Source organism: Cariama cristata, unplaced genomic scaffold (genome assembly GCF_000690535.1).
Source record: "Cariama cristata isolate BGI_N322 unplaced genomic scaffold, ASM69053v1 scaffold7554, whole genome shotgun sequence".
NCBI lineage: Eukaryota > Metazoa > Chordata > Aves > Cariamiformes > Cariamidae > Cariama > Cariama cristata.
Window position 1 is genome coordinate 46,206 of NW_009613418.1, and position 13,088 is coordinate 59,293.

General features: G+C 40.3%; 1 protein-coding gene across 1 annotated transcript in view; it reads left to right on the forward strand.

The window, feature by feature from the left end:
* RC3H1 (ring finger and CCCH-type domains 1) overlaps positions 1 to 12,585 on the forward strand; it is a 35,236-nt gene extending 22,651 nt beyond the window's left edge. Inside the window, 9 exon segments of the mRNA XM_009699005.1 lie at positions 672 to 1,105; positions 2,143 to 2,274; positions 2,872 to 3,024; positions 6,272 to 6,482; positions 7,585 to 7,675; positions 7,790 to 7,925; positions 9,924 to 10,094; positions 10,711 to 10,826; positions 12,069 to 12,585. Coding sequence (XP_009697307.1) covers positions 672 to 1,105; positions 2,143 to 2,274; positions 2,872 to 3,024; positions 6,272 to 6,482; positions 7,585 to 7,675; positions 7,790 to 7,925; positions 9,924 to 10,094; positions 10,711 to 10,826; positions 12,069 to 12,219 — 1,595 coding nt within the window. The 3' untranslated portion in view covers positions 12,220 to 12,585.
* Positions 12,586 to 13,088: the final 503 nt, after the last annotated feature.

Consider the following 13,088-nt stretch of genomic DNA (forward strand, 5'->3'; position numbering starts at 1 on the left):
GGCATATTTTTAAATCTTCCAGAGATCCCAGATAGATTACTAAAATCTTCACTTAACTAGGAGATGTGATCTTAGAAGTCTTTGGTGATTCACAGTACTGAAATTTCCTTCTGCTGTTCAGGAGGTGGAACAAATCTTTAAATAACTTTGAATTAAAATTAATCCAGGTTTCTTTACACGGGTGGTGGCTCTGATACATTGGGACAAATGGAGTTTTAGTTACATGGGTAAAGATATATAGGTTAATTTTCAGTTTACTTTTTAGATCTTGTCTAGCTAAAAGCATTCATATCAAGCTGCGGAGATGTTCTAGTGAATTATTTCTGTTTGGTATGCTCCAGGACTTCTGTGGCACCTGTGGTGGGCTCAGTCTCGCCACCTCTTCTCCAGCTACTGTAACCTTCACGCCTTGCTGGTGTCTTGTGTAGATAATTGAACTGTATCACTTGAGTGTTGGATCAACTTTTGCTTTTTTGAGGTTTTCTGTGGTTAATTTTTGAGTAGAAATACTGGTTAGACAGGTGGGGGCAAACAACAAATTTGAATTAATTTATACCATTCTGTTCATCATGCTTGTAGACTGGAGTATTTGAAACAATTAGTTTTGTGGACAGTTGTGCTAATCACTTTCTGTATCTTGTTTGTGTGTTTTTTCTCCTGCCTTATTTCAGGAGTTTACTATCCCACTCAGTCCATGTCTCGCTTTGTCCGACCTCCTCCGTCAGCTCCCGAACCTGGTCCACCTTATTTAGACCATTACCCACCCTACCTTCAGGATCGTGTGGTGAGCCCACAGTACACGCAGCCGCAGCAGTACCCCCCTATGGGACAACCCATATACCCACCGCACTACGACAGCCGTCGAGTATATCCCCCTGTCCAGCCATATCAGCGAGAGGAGATTGTCCGAGGAAGCCCTGTACCCATTGAAATTCCACAAGCAGCTGTACCTTCCTACGTACCCGAATCCAGAGACAGATACCAGCAAACAGAGGGTTATTGCTCCGTGGCTCCACATGTCAGTCAGATCAGACCTTCGTGCCACAGGGTATGATTTTTATATTGCTTTTTTGTAGTTTGAGAGAAAAAATACAAACTACTTGAAGTTGAATATTTTTGCATTAAGGTGATGGTTTTTGTGAGGAATTACAAGTTTGAACTTAAAGGGATACATTTGACAAAGCTGATCAGAAACTGGAAAGCAGTTTAGTTACTGGTCAACTTTGCAATTGTAATGATGTTAATATGTAAAAGAGCAGGCTGCTGCTTAGTACTTGAAGTAGAAAAGCATTGTAATTAATTTTGGAAGTCTCATATGGCCCTGACTTCTCTGACAAAGATTGGGCTGGAGAGGGCCGCTCTCTTTCTAGTGCAGATTAAATACAGTGTGTGTGAATGGTCGTATGTGGGTTCTTGCACTGCCCACCTGTGCCTGACCATCTCTGTGCCTGAATAAATAAATATGCAAATGTACATGCCTTGATAAAAGAACTAAAAATTCTGCTCTTCCAAATTTTCTCTACTTTAAGATAGCTAACTGGAGGACCTTTCTAGTAGAAGTGTACAAACTTGTTTTGTTAAATAACCAGCTGAAATTGAGTCCTGTAGAGCAGTTGGTCTTGTGTAGCTGTCATTCTGATTAAAGGCTCTGAACATAGCTTATAGATTTATCAGTTTGAGTTTGGCACAGTTGTGGGATGTTTAATTCTGTTGCAAAATGAATAATAAATGCAAACTGTGACTAGATTATGATCTGTAGAGTTCTACCACTTTCACCCCATATGACTGATATGGGGACTTGCCACGCTGTTCCAATGGAAACTTTGCCAAGTTGGAACACAGAGTCGTGTTGAGCTACCTGTGAGTTAAAAGGTTAGTAATTTTGAAGTTAGAAACACTGGGTTAGTTGAGGATCTAATCAGTTTTAGGCAAATAACTTTCCTTGCCTTTTGGGTATCTTGAACTAACACTCTGGCTGGTGTAGGAACATGTATGTCCTATATTAAACATGAAAGTTAACAGAAAGACTTTAACAAAATGATCATTACTTACTATTGTAATGATAATGCTATTCACTGTATTTTCCTTTTCTTGCAGTATATGGTTGTCCTATTTTGTAATGTATTTCTGTCTTCATTTCAGCCTCATCCCAGCCTGGATGAACTTCACCGACGAAGGAAGGAGATCATGGCCCAGCTAGAAGAGAGGAAGGTGATTTCTCCACCTCCTTTTGCACCGTCACCAACCTTGCCTCATCCATTTCATTCAGAGGAGGTAAGTGTATTTTGACAAAAATGTGACTTAGTAGCCATGTTTAGAAAATACTTTGGAGTTTGTGTGTGCTGATAGGTGAAGACAAGAAAATCAGAACAGTAGGGTGTGTCGGGGAGTAGATTTTTGTGCTCCAAGTGGGAAGTCCTTATAGTGCAGTCTCCAGTCTCTCGGTTGGCTGTTGATTCTCTGATCTACCACTGATCCTAAACTATCTGCTTTTGGTGCAACCAAGAGAATTAGTTTTGAGCCATTATTAGTGGAAATAGTCAGTCTTCATGGTTACTGGACTTTGCTTTGTTTGCTCCTGATATGTTTAGAATTAAGTAACAGCTTGATAGAGGTTTATTTTTTTTTAACCGAGGTCAAAATATCACTTTCATACTGTCCAAGTGAAAGGCAGCACTGGGAGTGTAGCCAGGTGATCAGTTTCACACGTTTCATGCTTGCCATGGCCCAATTCCAAATGGTGATGTATCCGATAAAAAAATAACCCTGGTAATGTTTTTCTTCAAGTTCACTGCTGTTGAACTAAGTAGTGGTGGCTGTGAAGGTGCTTATTCCCTTCACTTACAGAACCAGGTTTTTGTTTTTGTACAGTACTTGGATGAAGACCTGAAGGTAGCTGGGAAATACAAAGGAAATGACTACAGCCAATACTCTCCCTGGTCCTGTGACACCATCGGCTCCTACATTGGAACCAAAGATGCAAAACCCAAAGACGTTGTGGCAGCAAGGAGTGTGGAGATGGCGGTACGTAGGGATTAGGGAAACGCAGAAGAAAAGTTGATACTTCTGTGGGTTGGGAGGAATGCTTTCATTTGCTTTTCAGGATTATGTCAGTGCTTCTATTTGAGCTCAGAAGTGCATTGCAGTCAAAGAATGCATTTGCGAGTGTGCAGAGTGCTTTGTTTTCAAAATTATGAACAGTCCTACATCTGTGTAGCTGTTTTAAAATTCTGGGTATAGGTGCTGGCTAACCACTCTGCTCTAAAGCCATGGATAGCAAGAGATATTTTGCCATGATTCTTTACACTTACTTGAAATCCAAAAATTACTCTGTGCTGGCAGCTTGTTAGTTGGACGTGTCCATCTGTTGCTTTCTGTACATCTTTCTGTGAGAGGGAGATGCTGTAATTTAACTTTGTGCTATTAATTCCTTTTAAGGTAATAGTTACTGCTGTTAACAATGTTACTGATTTTTACTTGAAGGACTCTGTGATTTATGGCCACGAGAATACCCAAAACTTGCATGAAGCTTTTGAGAGAAGCATAGTCATAATGTAATACTAAGCTGATTCTTCTCGAGGGCAATTTCTAACTCTATGCTGTGCTTATTCATTCCTTCACTGAAGCTGTGGGTGTCTGGCTGTGATCTTATTTTGCATTTTTGCTAGGTCAGTGTTACAAAAAAGAAGGGGCTGCTAGGGTGTCATTATTGGGAGTAATGAATGTAGGAGAGGAAAAACAGGATTCTGAAGTACCACCACTATTCTGTTTCTTTGTAATGTTTAAACATCACTCAACAGCAAGAAGTAGGCTGTAGCCCATGCAAGTAGGAAGACATTCAAGTCTTCGAGAGACAGGACTGTTTAGTCTGAGGGGCCATTTTACAGAGGTGCATCTGTTTTTTCTCCTTCACCTCCTATCTGCAGAAGTGTTGTGTTATCTTTTGTTTATATATTGTCGCCGTTGCAGTAACCTTTCTTTGGCCAGCAAGAGGAAGGAGGGAGAAATTTCTGTCCAGAATTTATTCTTCTGTGGACAGGTGCTCACTTGTTGAAACCACTTAACTAAATCATAGGATTTTCCTATCCAACTTCTCCTCTTTGCCCACAAGCAGACTTCCCTGTTTCCCCACTGCCTCACTGGAATTAAATGTGTCTCTTTTCTGTCCGCTGGAGTGCTTTCCTGTAAGACTTTGAAGGCACTGTGTGAACTGGGAGCAGAAAGGAGGCTTTCTCCCAGAAAAAGCAAAGCAAGAAAAGGCGTTTCATCTGAAACTTTGGGTTTGGTTTTTTTTACGTGTCCTTTTACTCTCTGTTCTACACAGTGTATTTGCCTTGCATTGCAACGCTGTCACATTTGACCTGGGGAAGTACTGAGATTACTCAGAATCATCTTATTGCTGTCCAGGTGGCAGCATTCAGGAACCAACAAACAGCTCTTGTCTTTTGTCTCTGCTGCTAGAAAACTATGTGAACAAAGTGTAACTCAATTAAGAGAAGTGATAGGGTTCTGGAGAAGCAGCCTCCTTTTTCATTGCTAAAGAAAGCATTCTTCTGCCCCACAGCTAGTTTTGAGATCAGCAAATAGGATCTCTGCTGCTCCAAAGTTTTTGTCTCCTCACAGGAAAAAATTTTCAGGAGACCTTCACTGCAGATGGCAATTTGAATGCATTCTTCCTTTTTTTTTTATTGTTCATAAGAGATTCCTTTTTTGAAGGCTAAGAATACTATCATCTGAGAATGCATAATGCTGGATTTTATGCAGAGGGCATTGCAACTTTACTGTGTTCTCCCCCTCCCCTCCTCAATAAATGGAAAGAAATTACAATTGGTACTGACATCCTACGGACTCGAGATAAAAATGTCATTTTTATTTTTTTTTCAGAATTCCAAAGTAGATGCTGTCTAATGCATCTTCCAGATTCAACATGTTACATTGGTTCAGTTTATCTTCCAACTCAGTTGTGACTGCCATTTTCACCCCTTTATTCCTTTCTTTATAGCTATGTTATCTTGTCTGTTTCTAGCAATCCTCATCCTCACTGCAAGTATGCAGAGTTTAATTTAAATTTTGGCCCATACTGAAGTTTTGAGTCTTCAGCCAGTCCTCTTTGTGTAGTAGCCACACTTACCTTGTTCTTTTGCTGTGCTGTTTTATTTCTTTAGCAAAGTCTTAACTTGATTTTGGCGGTTCTTACAGTGTTACGTTTTCTGGCAGCCAACAGATAGCTTTCCCATTTAACTAAACACTTTTCCCATTATTTTTTTTTTTTTAATTGAGTCTGTTTATTTCTGTTACTGTTTTGTGTTTATCTGGATGTGGTGATTATTCGGCGGGCAGGGGGGATGTTCGTATTTTTTTTTGTTTTGTTTCTTTTGTTTCCTCTTCTTTGAGAAAGCTTTTTTAAAATTTATTTTTATTCATGGAAACAACCCATTGACTTGTGTTTTTAAGTTACTCACTCCAGATGACTTCTCTCATAACTGGCCTAACTTTATCTCCTGAAAAGCTTTGTTGAAAATCTCTGTGATAATCTGTTGTTTCTTCTTCGAAGTAAGTTAAGTCAAATTGACTTCTCCTGCTAAATCAAGCTTGTTTTCTGTGCACATCTTTTCCTTTGTGACTGCTTGGCAAAGTTCATTGAGGAGAGAGAGAACATTTTATCTGCTAATTTGCTGACCCATTAATGTGTTTGAGTCTGAAGTGGAGTTAGAAACCAGGGTGTTACAAGCAGTACTACTACTTAATGAAAAATGTGCCTGAAAAGGTGTGCTAGACGTGTCTGACTAAGTGCTGTACTGAATAATTCCCATTTTGAGTCATCCGCAGGCTTTTAGATGATATGGTTCTTAACACTGGGCTTCAGAGAAATTTTCTTTTGGACTTTGGAAGGAGTATGTATTCCTCGGAGATGCCCGCTGATCTCTGCTTTGACTTTATTCTGGAGTCTTTTTTTCCCTTCTGTCCCATTAGATTTTCTCTGTCTTAATTTTCCTTTGGTGCTGCTCCCTTCTCTTGGATTTGTTTGCAGTTAATCATGCAACTGTTTCGCAGTGGCGGTAGCAATGGTCATCTCAAGTTAGACCATTAGAGAGACATCAACTCCAGCAGTGGAGTTATAAACTGAAGAATAGGAAGACTAGTGGAAGGATGATTGGAATAGAGAATACAAGAGAGACTTACAATACTGGTACTGGCTTGTTGTAAAAGGAACGTGGGTTGTGTTCATTTCTGAATAAGTTTTTGACTGCCTTTTCCATATCTTGTCTAGAACGTAGATAGTAAAGCCATGCGTGACCAGCGATTAGACATGCAGCGAAGGGCAGCAGAGACCGGTGATGATGACCTCATTCCATTTGGAGACCGACCAACTGTGTCGAGATTTGGGGCTATCTCTCGTACTTCCAAAGCGATGTACCAGAATTCTGGTCCCATGCAGGCCATGGCGGTTCAGGGAGCTACCACCAAATCAATCATTTCAGGTACAATGTGTGCTCATGGGTTTTGCTGGCTGCTACCGTTTTCTTTAGTGCTACAGTGTAGTGCAAGTTGAAGACAGCCCCTGTAAACTTGTTTCTTGTCTTAGAAATAGAGATGAGATGTATGCCACTAAAAATAACGCTAGGTAGGGCTACACTGAGAAGCCTGTAGAAAAAGACTGCCACTTCTTCCTGTTCCACAGACAGGTTTGTGCTCACATAGTGTGTGTGTTGGTGATGTGTTGCTCTTTGGAAAAAGTTGTTTTGTTCTGCTGGTCCCTCTGAGATGAGGCTTCTTTTAAATCTGTCATAGTAGAATCCAGACTTACTGCTTTCTCAAATACATAATGCAAAACCATCATAACAAAGTACTGTACTGCACTCCTACTTTATGGGTAGTGGCTGCTGCAAGCTTAGTGCAGCCATTGTTTTGTGCACTCTTGGGCAAAGCAAATAAAGTAGGAGTGGTTTATTTTCTATGCATCTATTTTCTAATTCCATGTATAGTGTGGCTGTATATCTTGCTCCAAAAGATGGTCTCTTTCTTGAGGTGCACTGAATAATCTTAAGAAAAGACTTAAATATATTCCCACAAACTGCCTTCTAGATTTTTTTCAGGAGTTAACTGCTGGAAATAAAAACTGATTTGCTTAATGCAAGCAGTAGCTTTCTAGGCTTTATCACAGGTAGCGCACTGTCTTCCCTGAAAACGTAATCTTCAAACTGATATTAGCTAGGTGTCTCAGATCAACTGTCGATTCTTTTAGGAACTTAAGTAATAAAAATAATTGCTCTCACAGTGGCTGTAAGGTAGTTTTTGCGTCCCTGTCCCCCTGAGTGTCTGAAGTCCTTCCCAAAGTCAGAATCTGGAAGGCTGTAGCAAATCTTGTGGGATGTGCAGGAAGTCTCATGCACTGTACTATGAGACTGGTCACACATAGTATTTTTGGGTTCATTTCAGCAGAAGAAATGTTAGACTTCCTCCTTGTTGGAGGGCTGGCCTTCCTGATTGTTCTCTAGTTTCTGTCCAGTTCTGTGTATTGGCTGAACTACTTAAAGGATAATTTTGTAGTAATGCGACGGTTTTCTTCCTGTTCGCTGGCAGACTACAATCCGTATGGAACTCACGGTGGCTGGGGAGGCTCTCCATATTCTCCTCATCAAAATATACCTTCTCAGGGACGTTTCAATGACAGGTAGGATTGCTTTATTTTTCCTGTGCCTTTTTCTAAGTTTTCTTTATTTCTGTGGCAGCTGAGTAAAGCTTTTTTTTTTTTAATCTCCTTATTTTTGCTTTTCTGGTCCCAAAGGGAGAGACTGTCCATGTCAGATGTGGCTGGTCATGGGAAGCAGTTGCCCTCGGCTGAACGAGAGCAGCAGCTGCGCATGGAGCTGCAGCAAGTAGACCATCAGATTAGCCAGCAAACACAAATGCGAGGACTAGAGGTTGGTACCGACATTTGGAAGAATGGCGAGAGGTGGTATGGAGAGAGATGAAGTGAAGCTGCTTTACATGCGTTGATGGTCTTTCTCTGGCTGTAATGATATTCAGTAACAATACTTAATTCTGATGCCAGGCATCAGGACTATGGTACAAGTCTAAACCTCTCTGCTTAGCAGCAGAAACTTCCCTGCACTTCACGTGCAAATCAACACCGTACTTGTATCTGCACTCTGTGCTCGTTCATGTTTGCTTTCGTTCTCTCTCTCACCCCCCCTCTCTGTTCATCTGTTAACTCAGCAGCAAACTTGCCATGTAGATACCTGTTCCTCTTGGCTTTACTGCTGTTGAAAATGTCTGATTTTATGTACAGAAAGCTATGACCTTCATCTGTTTCATGTTTGGCTTTGTGTTGCCCCTGTTTCTTACTAAATAGTGCAAGCCACAAGAGTCAAGAAAATAAATATTAAAGATATTTAGCTTGAAAAATTAAAGCTTAATATTTTCTGTCTCCTCATTTAGAAGAAATGGAGTCACTTGCAGCATGAGGAAGGATAGGAGTCTGCATTTGTAAAAGAATTAATGAGCTGAAATCTTTGTTTATGTGTTGGGAAAAACAGAAGGAGAAATGTCAAGGCATAATGAAAGAGTTGTTTTAGCAAGACTTTAGTTACTTTTTTTTCCTCCTAGGAAAAATCAGAACATACTTCCTAGAAAACTATTCTTAGGTACCTCAGCAACTATTCATATAAATGTTTTCCCAGAAGGAATAGCTATAAGTAGTAGATAGCAGCTTCTGCTGAGACTATGGTGACCTAAGAAGATGTATTATAGAGGAGGGTTATTGCAGATTAGTTGTAAGAGCTGACAATTTTTAAGTTGCAGCAGTAGTTACAAGCAATATGCATTTCATAGTTACTTGAAACATAACTTGTGTTCTTGTGCTCTTGTATGGGAACAAGAGGAGAAGATGTTTTAAATCTTGCATGTGTGCATTTGCCATAATAGGAGAGTATTGGAAGGTTGCAAAACCTGTAAGTGGCCTGCCTCTCTTGGTCATTATTACTGTGATTGTGTCAGTGTTAAATCCTATACAGTTGAGTTTTGAGCCTTATAATTTGGATTTGTCAGAACTAATTGGTTATTTTGAGTACTAACAGCTTTCAGTGTATCTCTTGTGTTCAAAACTGCAAGTAAATATTTGAAATCCAGGAGGCTCTATTGATTTACCTGTTACAAGGCTGTGGCAATTGCTTAATTCAGTCTGAACATGAAGAACTAGATTATTTTGCTTTCTTCTCAAATGAATGAGCATTTCTACTTGTAGACCAGCCACACGTTTGGTTGTGTGGAGTAGTGGATGGTGTGTTTAAATGCAGAGCACACACTTACAGAACTGATCCCGATGTATTAGCAGATTTTTGGAGTGGCTGACATGGTTACTGCTTTTACTTGGCTGCTAGTAACTTACAACTTGTGAATGACCATAGTCACATGCCCCTCTCTGTTCCTGTGCTTCCTGATCTGCGTCAGTAGAGAGCTACGTATTGACAGCCACATCTCTCAAGATATTTTGTATGGTTTAGTAATAATACTGGCTCTACTGTAGAACTTGATAAATTCTACTACTGTAAAATAAAGCAGTAGACTTGCCTGTCTGCTGTTATCTTTTGTTCAACAGATAGCTCACAAAAGAGTAGTGGTTTTGTTCATGTGCTTAATCTTAGTTTTGAGAAGGGAGAGTTATATGGGGAAAAAACATGCAAATTTACTACAGTAAAAGGTATTTAACACTGCTTGATGAAAAGTGAGAAGACTTGTCTGCATGTAAAAAATGTTTAAATTTGCATTGGAAGCCATTTGGATTGGGACCTTGTTAAGCATGCAGAGAGAAGGCCTTGGTTTTGCAAAGAGGCAATACTCTCAAGTTATGGCCTAGAGCTCTTTCTGTGCTTGGTGTGTTGTGTGCTCAGTTGTGTATGTGCTTGGCTTTATGCATTTAGGCTGTTAGTAACAGGCTGCTGTTGCAGAGGGAGGCGACTACCCTGGCAGGCCAACCACAGCCCCCACCCCCTCCTCCCAAGTGGCCTGGGATGATCTCAAGTGAACAGCTGAGCTTGGAGCTACACCAGGTGGAAAGGGAAATTGGGAAGAGAACCCGTGAGCTGAGCATGGTGAGTGCCAGGGGGGTGGGAGGCAGAGAGGTGGAACGGAGAGCTGTCTAGCTGGCTACAGCCCTTTCACCCTGGCAAAAAAAGGCTCTCTGCTGGATGACCACAACTGGAGTCATCCATCTCCCTCTTCACCTCTTTATTCTTCAAAACCTCCTGAGGAATTTTTTTGATTCTTCTTCATGAAGAGTTTGAATTCTAGCTGCTTTAAAATACCCCGCTGTTATTTTGTCACCATTTGAAAATGAGTGTGGCACGGAATTTGTTGAAAACTATGAATCGTCTCCAAGGTCACTGTGCCATGAGTTGTGTAAACTGCTTTAACACAGAAAACATCGTCTGCAGGTACAGGCTAGTGTTCAGAAGTCTGTGTGCTGTTACAGTCTATGGTCTTTGCTTGTTGTTACAAGAATCCTCCTTTCCTTTTGGGAAATACCGTGTCCTGAGAGGATGAGCATATCTTACTGAGTCTGTTTTCTCGTCTCATGGCTTTTGTGGGTTACGCTGTATGACTCCAATTTACAGGCCTTCATCATCGGTCCTAAAGGATGAAGTCTCAGCTTCTTTTAACACAATCTTAAAGAATTTTTTTTCTGTCTTCTCTTTTTTTTTAAAAAAGGAGAGCCAGTCTTCACTGGATATAAAAACCAAACTGGGCACCAGTAAACAGACAGAAAATGGACAACTAGAACCGCAAAGCAAGGTTCCAGCTGAGGACCTCGCACTGACATTCAGGTAATGTGGATCTTCAGCCTTTCTTAGTGTAACACAATGACTTACTTGGGATCACTCGCTGGTGTATGAATAGTACGCCTTGTCTCACATTGGTTCGGATGTGGAAGCATCTGCTAGGAAAAGATTATAAAAATCGAATTTTTATAGTGCAAGCATGAATTAAGGGCCATTTCAGCTGATGAATAGGTGAGTGGAATGAGACTGTATATCAATTCATGCAACAGAAGAATTGCAGTCTTTGTAAGACCAGAAGTCTATCGAGTCAATACTGGATATTAGTAGGGAGGAGCAGATCAACAGCCACCATAAAATAAACCTTTATCAGTTGTTTTAGTTTCAAAGGAAAGAAATGTTCCAAATGTGAGAGGAAAGTTACTCCATCCTGCTATGGTTTGTGGTGTAGATGTTGTCTAGGAAGGTGTGTAACTTTGAAACAAAGTTCACTTTTATTTGTAGGCAGTAATCTTTATCTGTGCAGATGCTGAGAGAGATTTCAATTCATATTTGATAGTCAGCTGAAGTAAGATGTTGACTGAGAATGCTGGAGATCTACACAGCAAGCATTTTCAGGTGACTGCAAGCATCTGTGTGTATTCAGACTAATACTTTGAACAGTAAAGCTCAGATGTTTCGTTAAGTTTACATAACTTGATGTAAGCAGTTTGGATTCTGGATATTTGTTCAGAAAGCATATTTATTCAGAAAATGTGACCCCCTCAATTACTTATGAGGTCTGCACTTTCTTCTTATAACCAGTTCTTGAGTTCTGTGCTGCACCATTAGATTGAGGCCTCCAGAGCCGAAACTAATTTTTCCATACGAAACTCTGGAAGTAATGAAATTGAAACAACTATTCCTTTTTTTAAACAAAAAATATTTAAGATAAATGATCCAGATAAGTTAAATATTCTGGAGTGTGTGTATTGTACAGGTTGGTACTTTACATCCTGTGGCATATATTGAAGTACTTTACAAAACACAACTAATCTAGAACCCTAAAAATGTGTGGTCTTGCTTGTTTTCAATTAGCCTTATCTTAGTTTTTCCTTTTCGGGTAAGTATCTGCAGCATACCAGACGACCCGTTTGTTATACAAAGCAAGTCTTTATATGTTCACATATGTTCACAACTTTTCATTGAGCTGCTGCAGCAGCAAATAATTGCAGTCCTTTTACTTAAAGTTAAGGAAAAATCTCAGTAATTACTTCTCTTCACGCCTCTCCCTTTCTGCTCAACTTTCAGCAGTGATGTTCCAAATGGATCAGCCTTGACCCAGGAGAACATTGGCCTCCTGTCAAACAAGACGGCATCTCTCAGCCTCTCAGAGGACCCGGAGGGAGGAGACAACCACGACTCCCAGAGAGCGGGAGTTACGCCCACGTCTGCTCCATGAAGTGAGGCCAGCATACCCCAGAGTTTCTTTTGCTGGGGTGTTGGTAGCTTCCATCACGTTTTTTTCCAGGGGTGATTGGAGAAACCCAGGAGAAACAGCAGTAGCAGAGCAGCAGGTCCAGAGGCAATGTGCACAAACACAACTACTAGAAACAAATCCTGCACATAGTTCACATTAACGCATTTTTTAATTAAAAAAATGAAAATTAGCAGTATCTGCAAGCAATTCAAATTAAATTTGTTTTTGTTCTGTGAATGAACTTTATTTTAATAACTTTGGACGCCTTGGATCCCAGGGCTTAAAAAAAAAGATATTATATATATACTCTGTTTGATTAATTGTATGATCTTAATGAAGTAGGTTTTTTCTTTTATTTTGGTATTATTACATACCCAGTGCATAATTCCTTATCACCTTAATTTCTCAATGACTAAAACAACCTGGCCGCTTCCTTGTGTGGTTGAAGGGGAAACAAGGAATGAGGGTTGGAGAGTAGCTGTGAATTGCAGTGTCAAAAGATGTGCAGCAAACTTCGTTCTTAAAGCAGTTCCTCCCATTGTGGCTAGGAGCTGAACACTAGCTTGTGCGAGACTTCTTGCTTAAATTATTTAAGTTTAAACTACAAGTGACAGAATCTTTGCAATGCAACAGGTGCAGTCCTTACTGTGTGTCCCAGCACAGCATGTGTAATTAAAGAGGATAACAAAATAAGCGTTCAACATACGTTATTTTATTTGAAGGTTGCTGGCCTTTTATTTTCTGTTGGGACTGAAGAGGTCAGCAGAATGCAGACCAATCAACTATGGCATGGGTATTTCTGAAGCTGGTTAGCTGGAGCTGGTGGTAGAGGGGCTTAACTAACCAGTGAA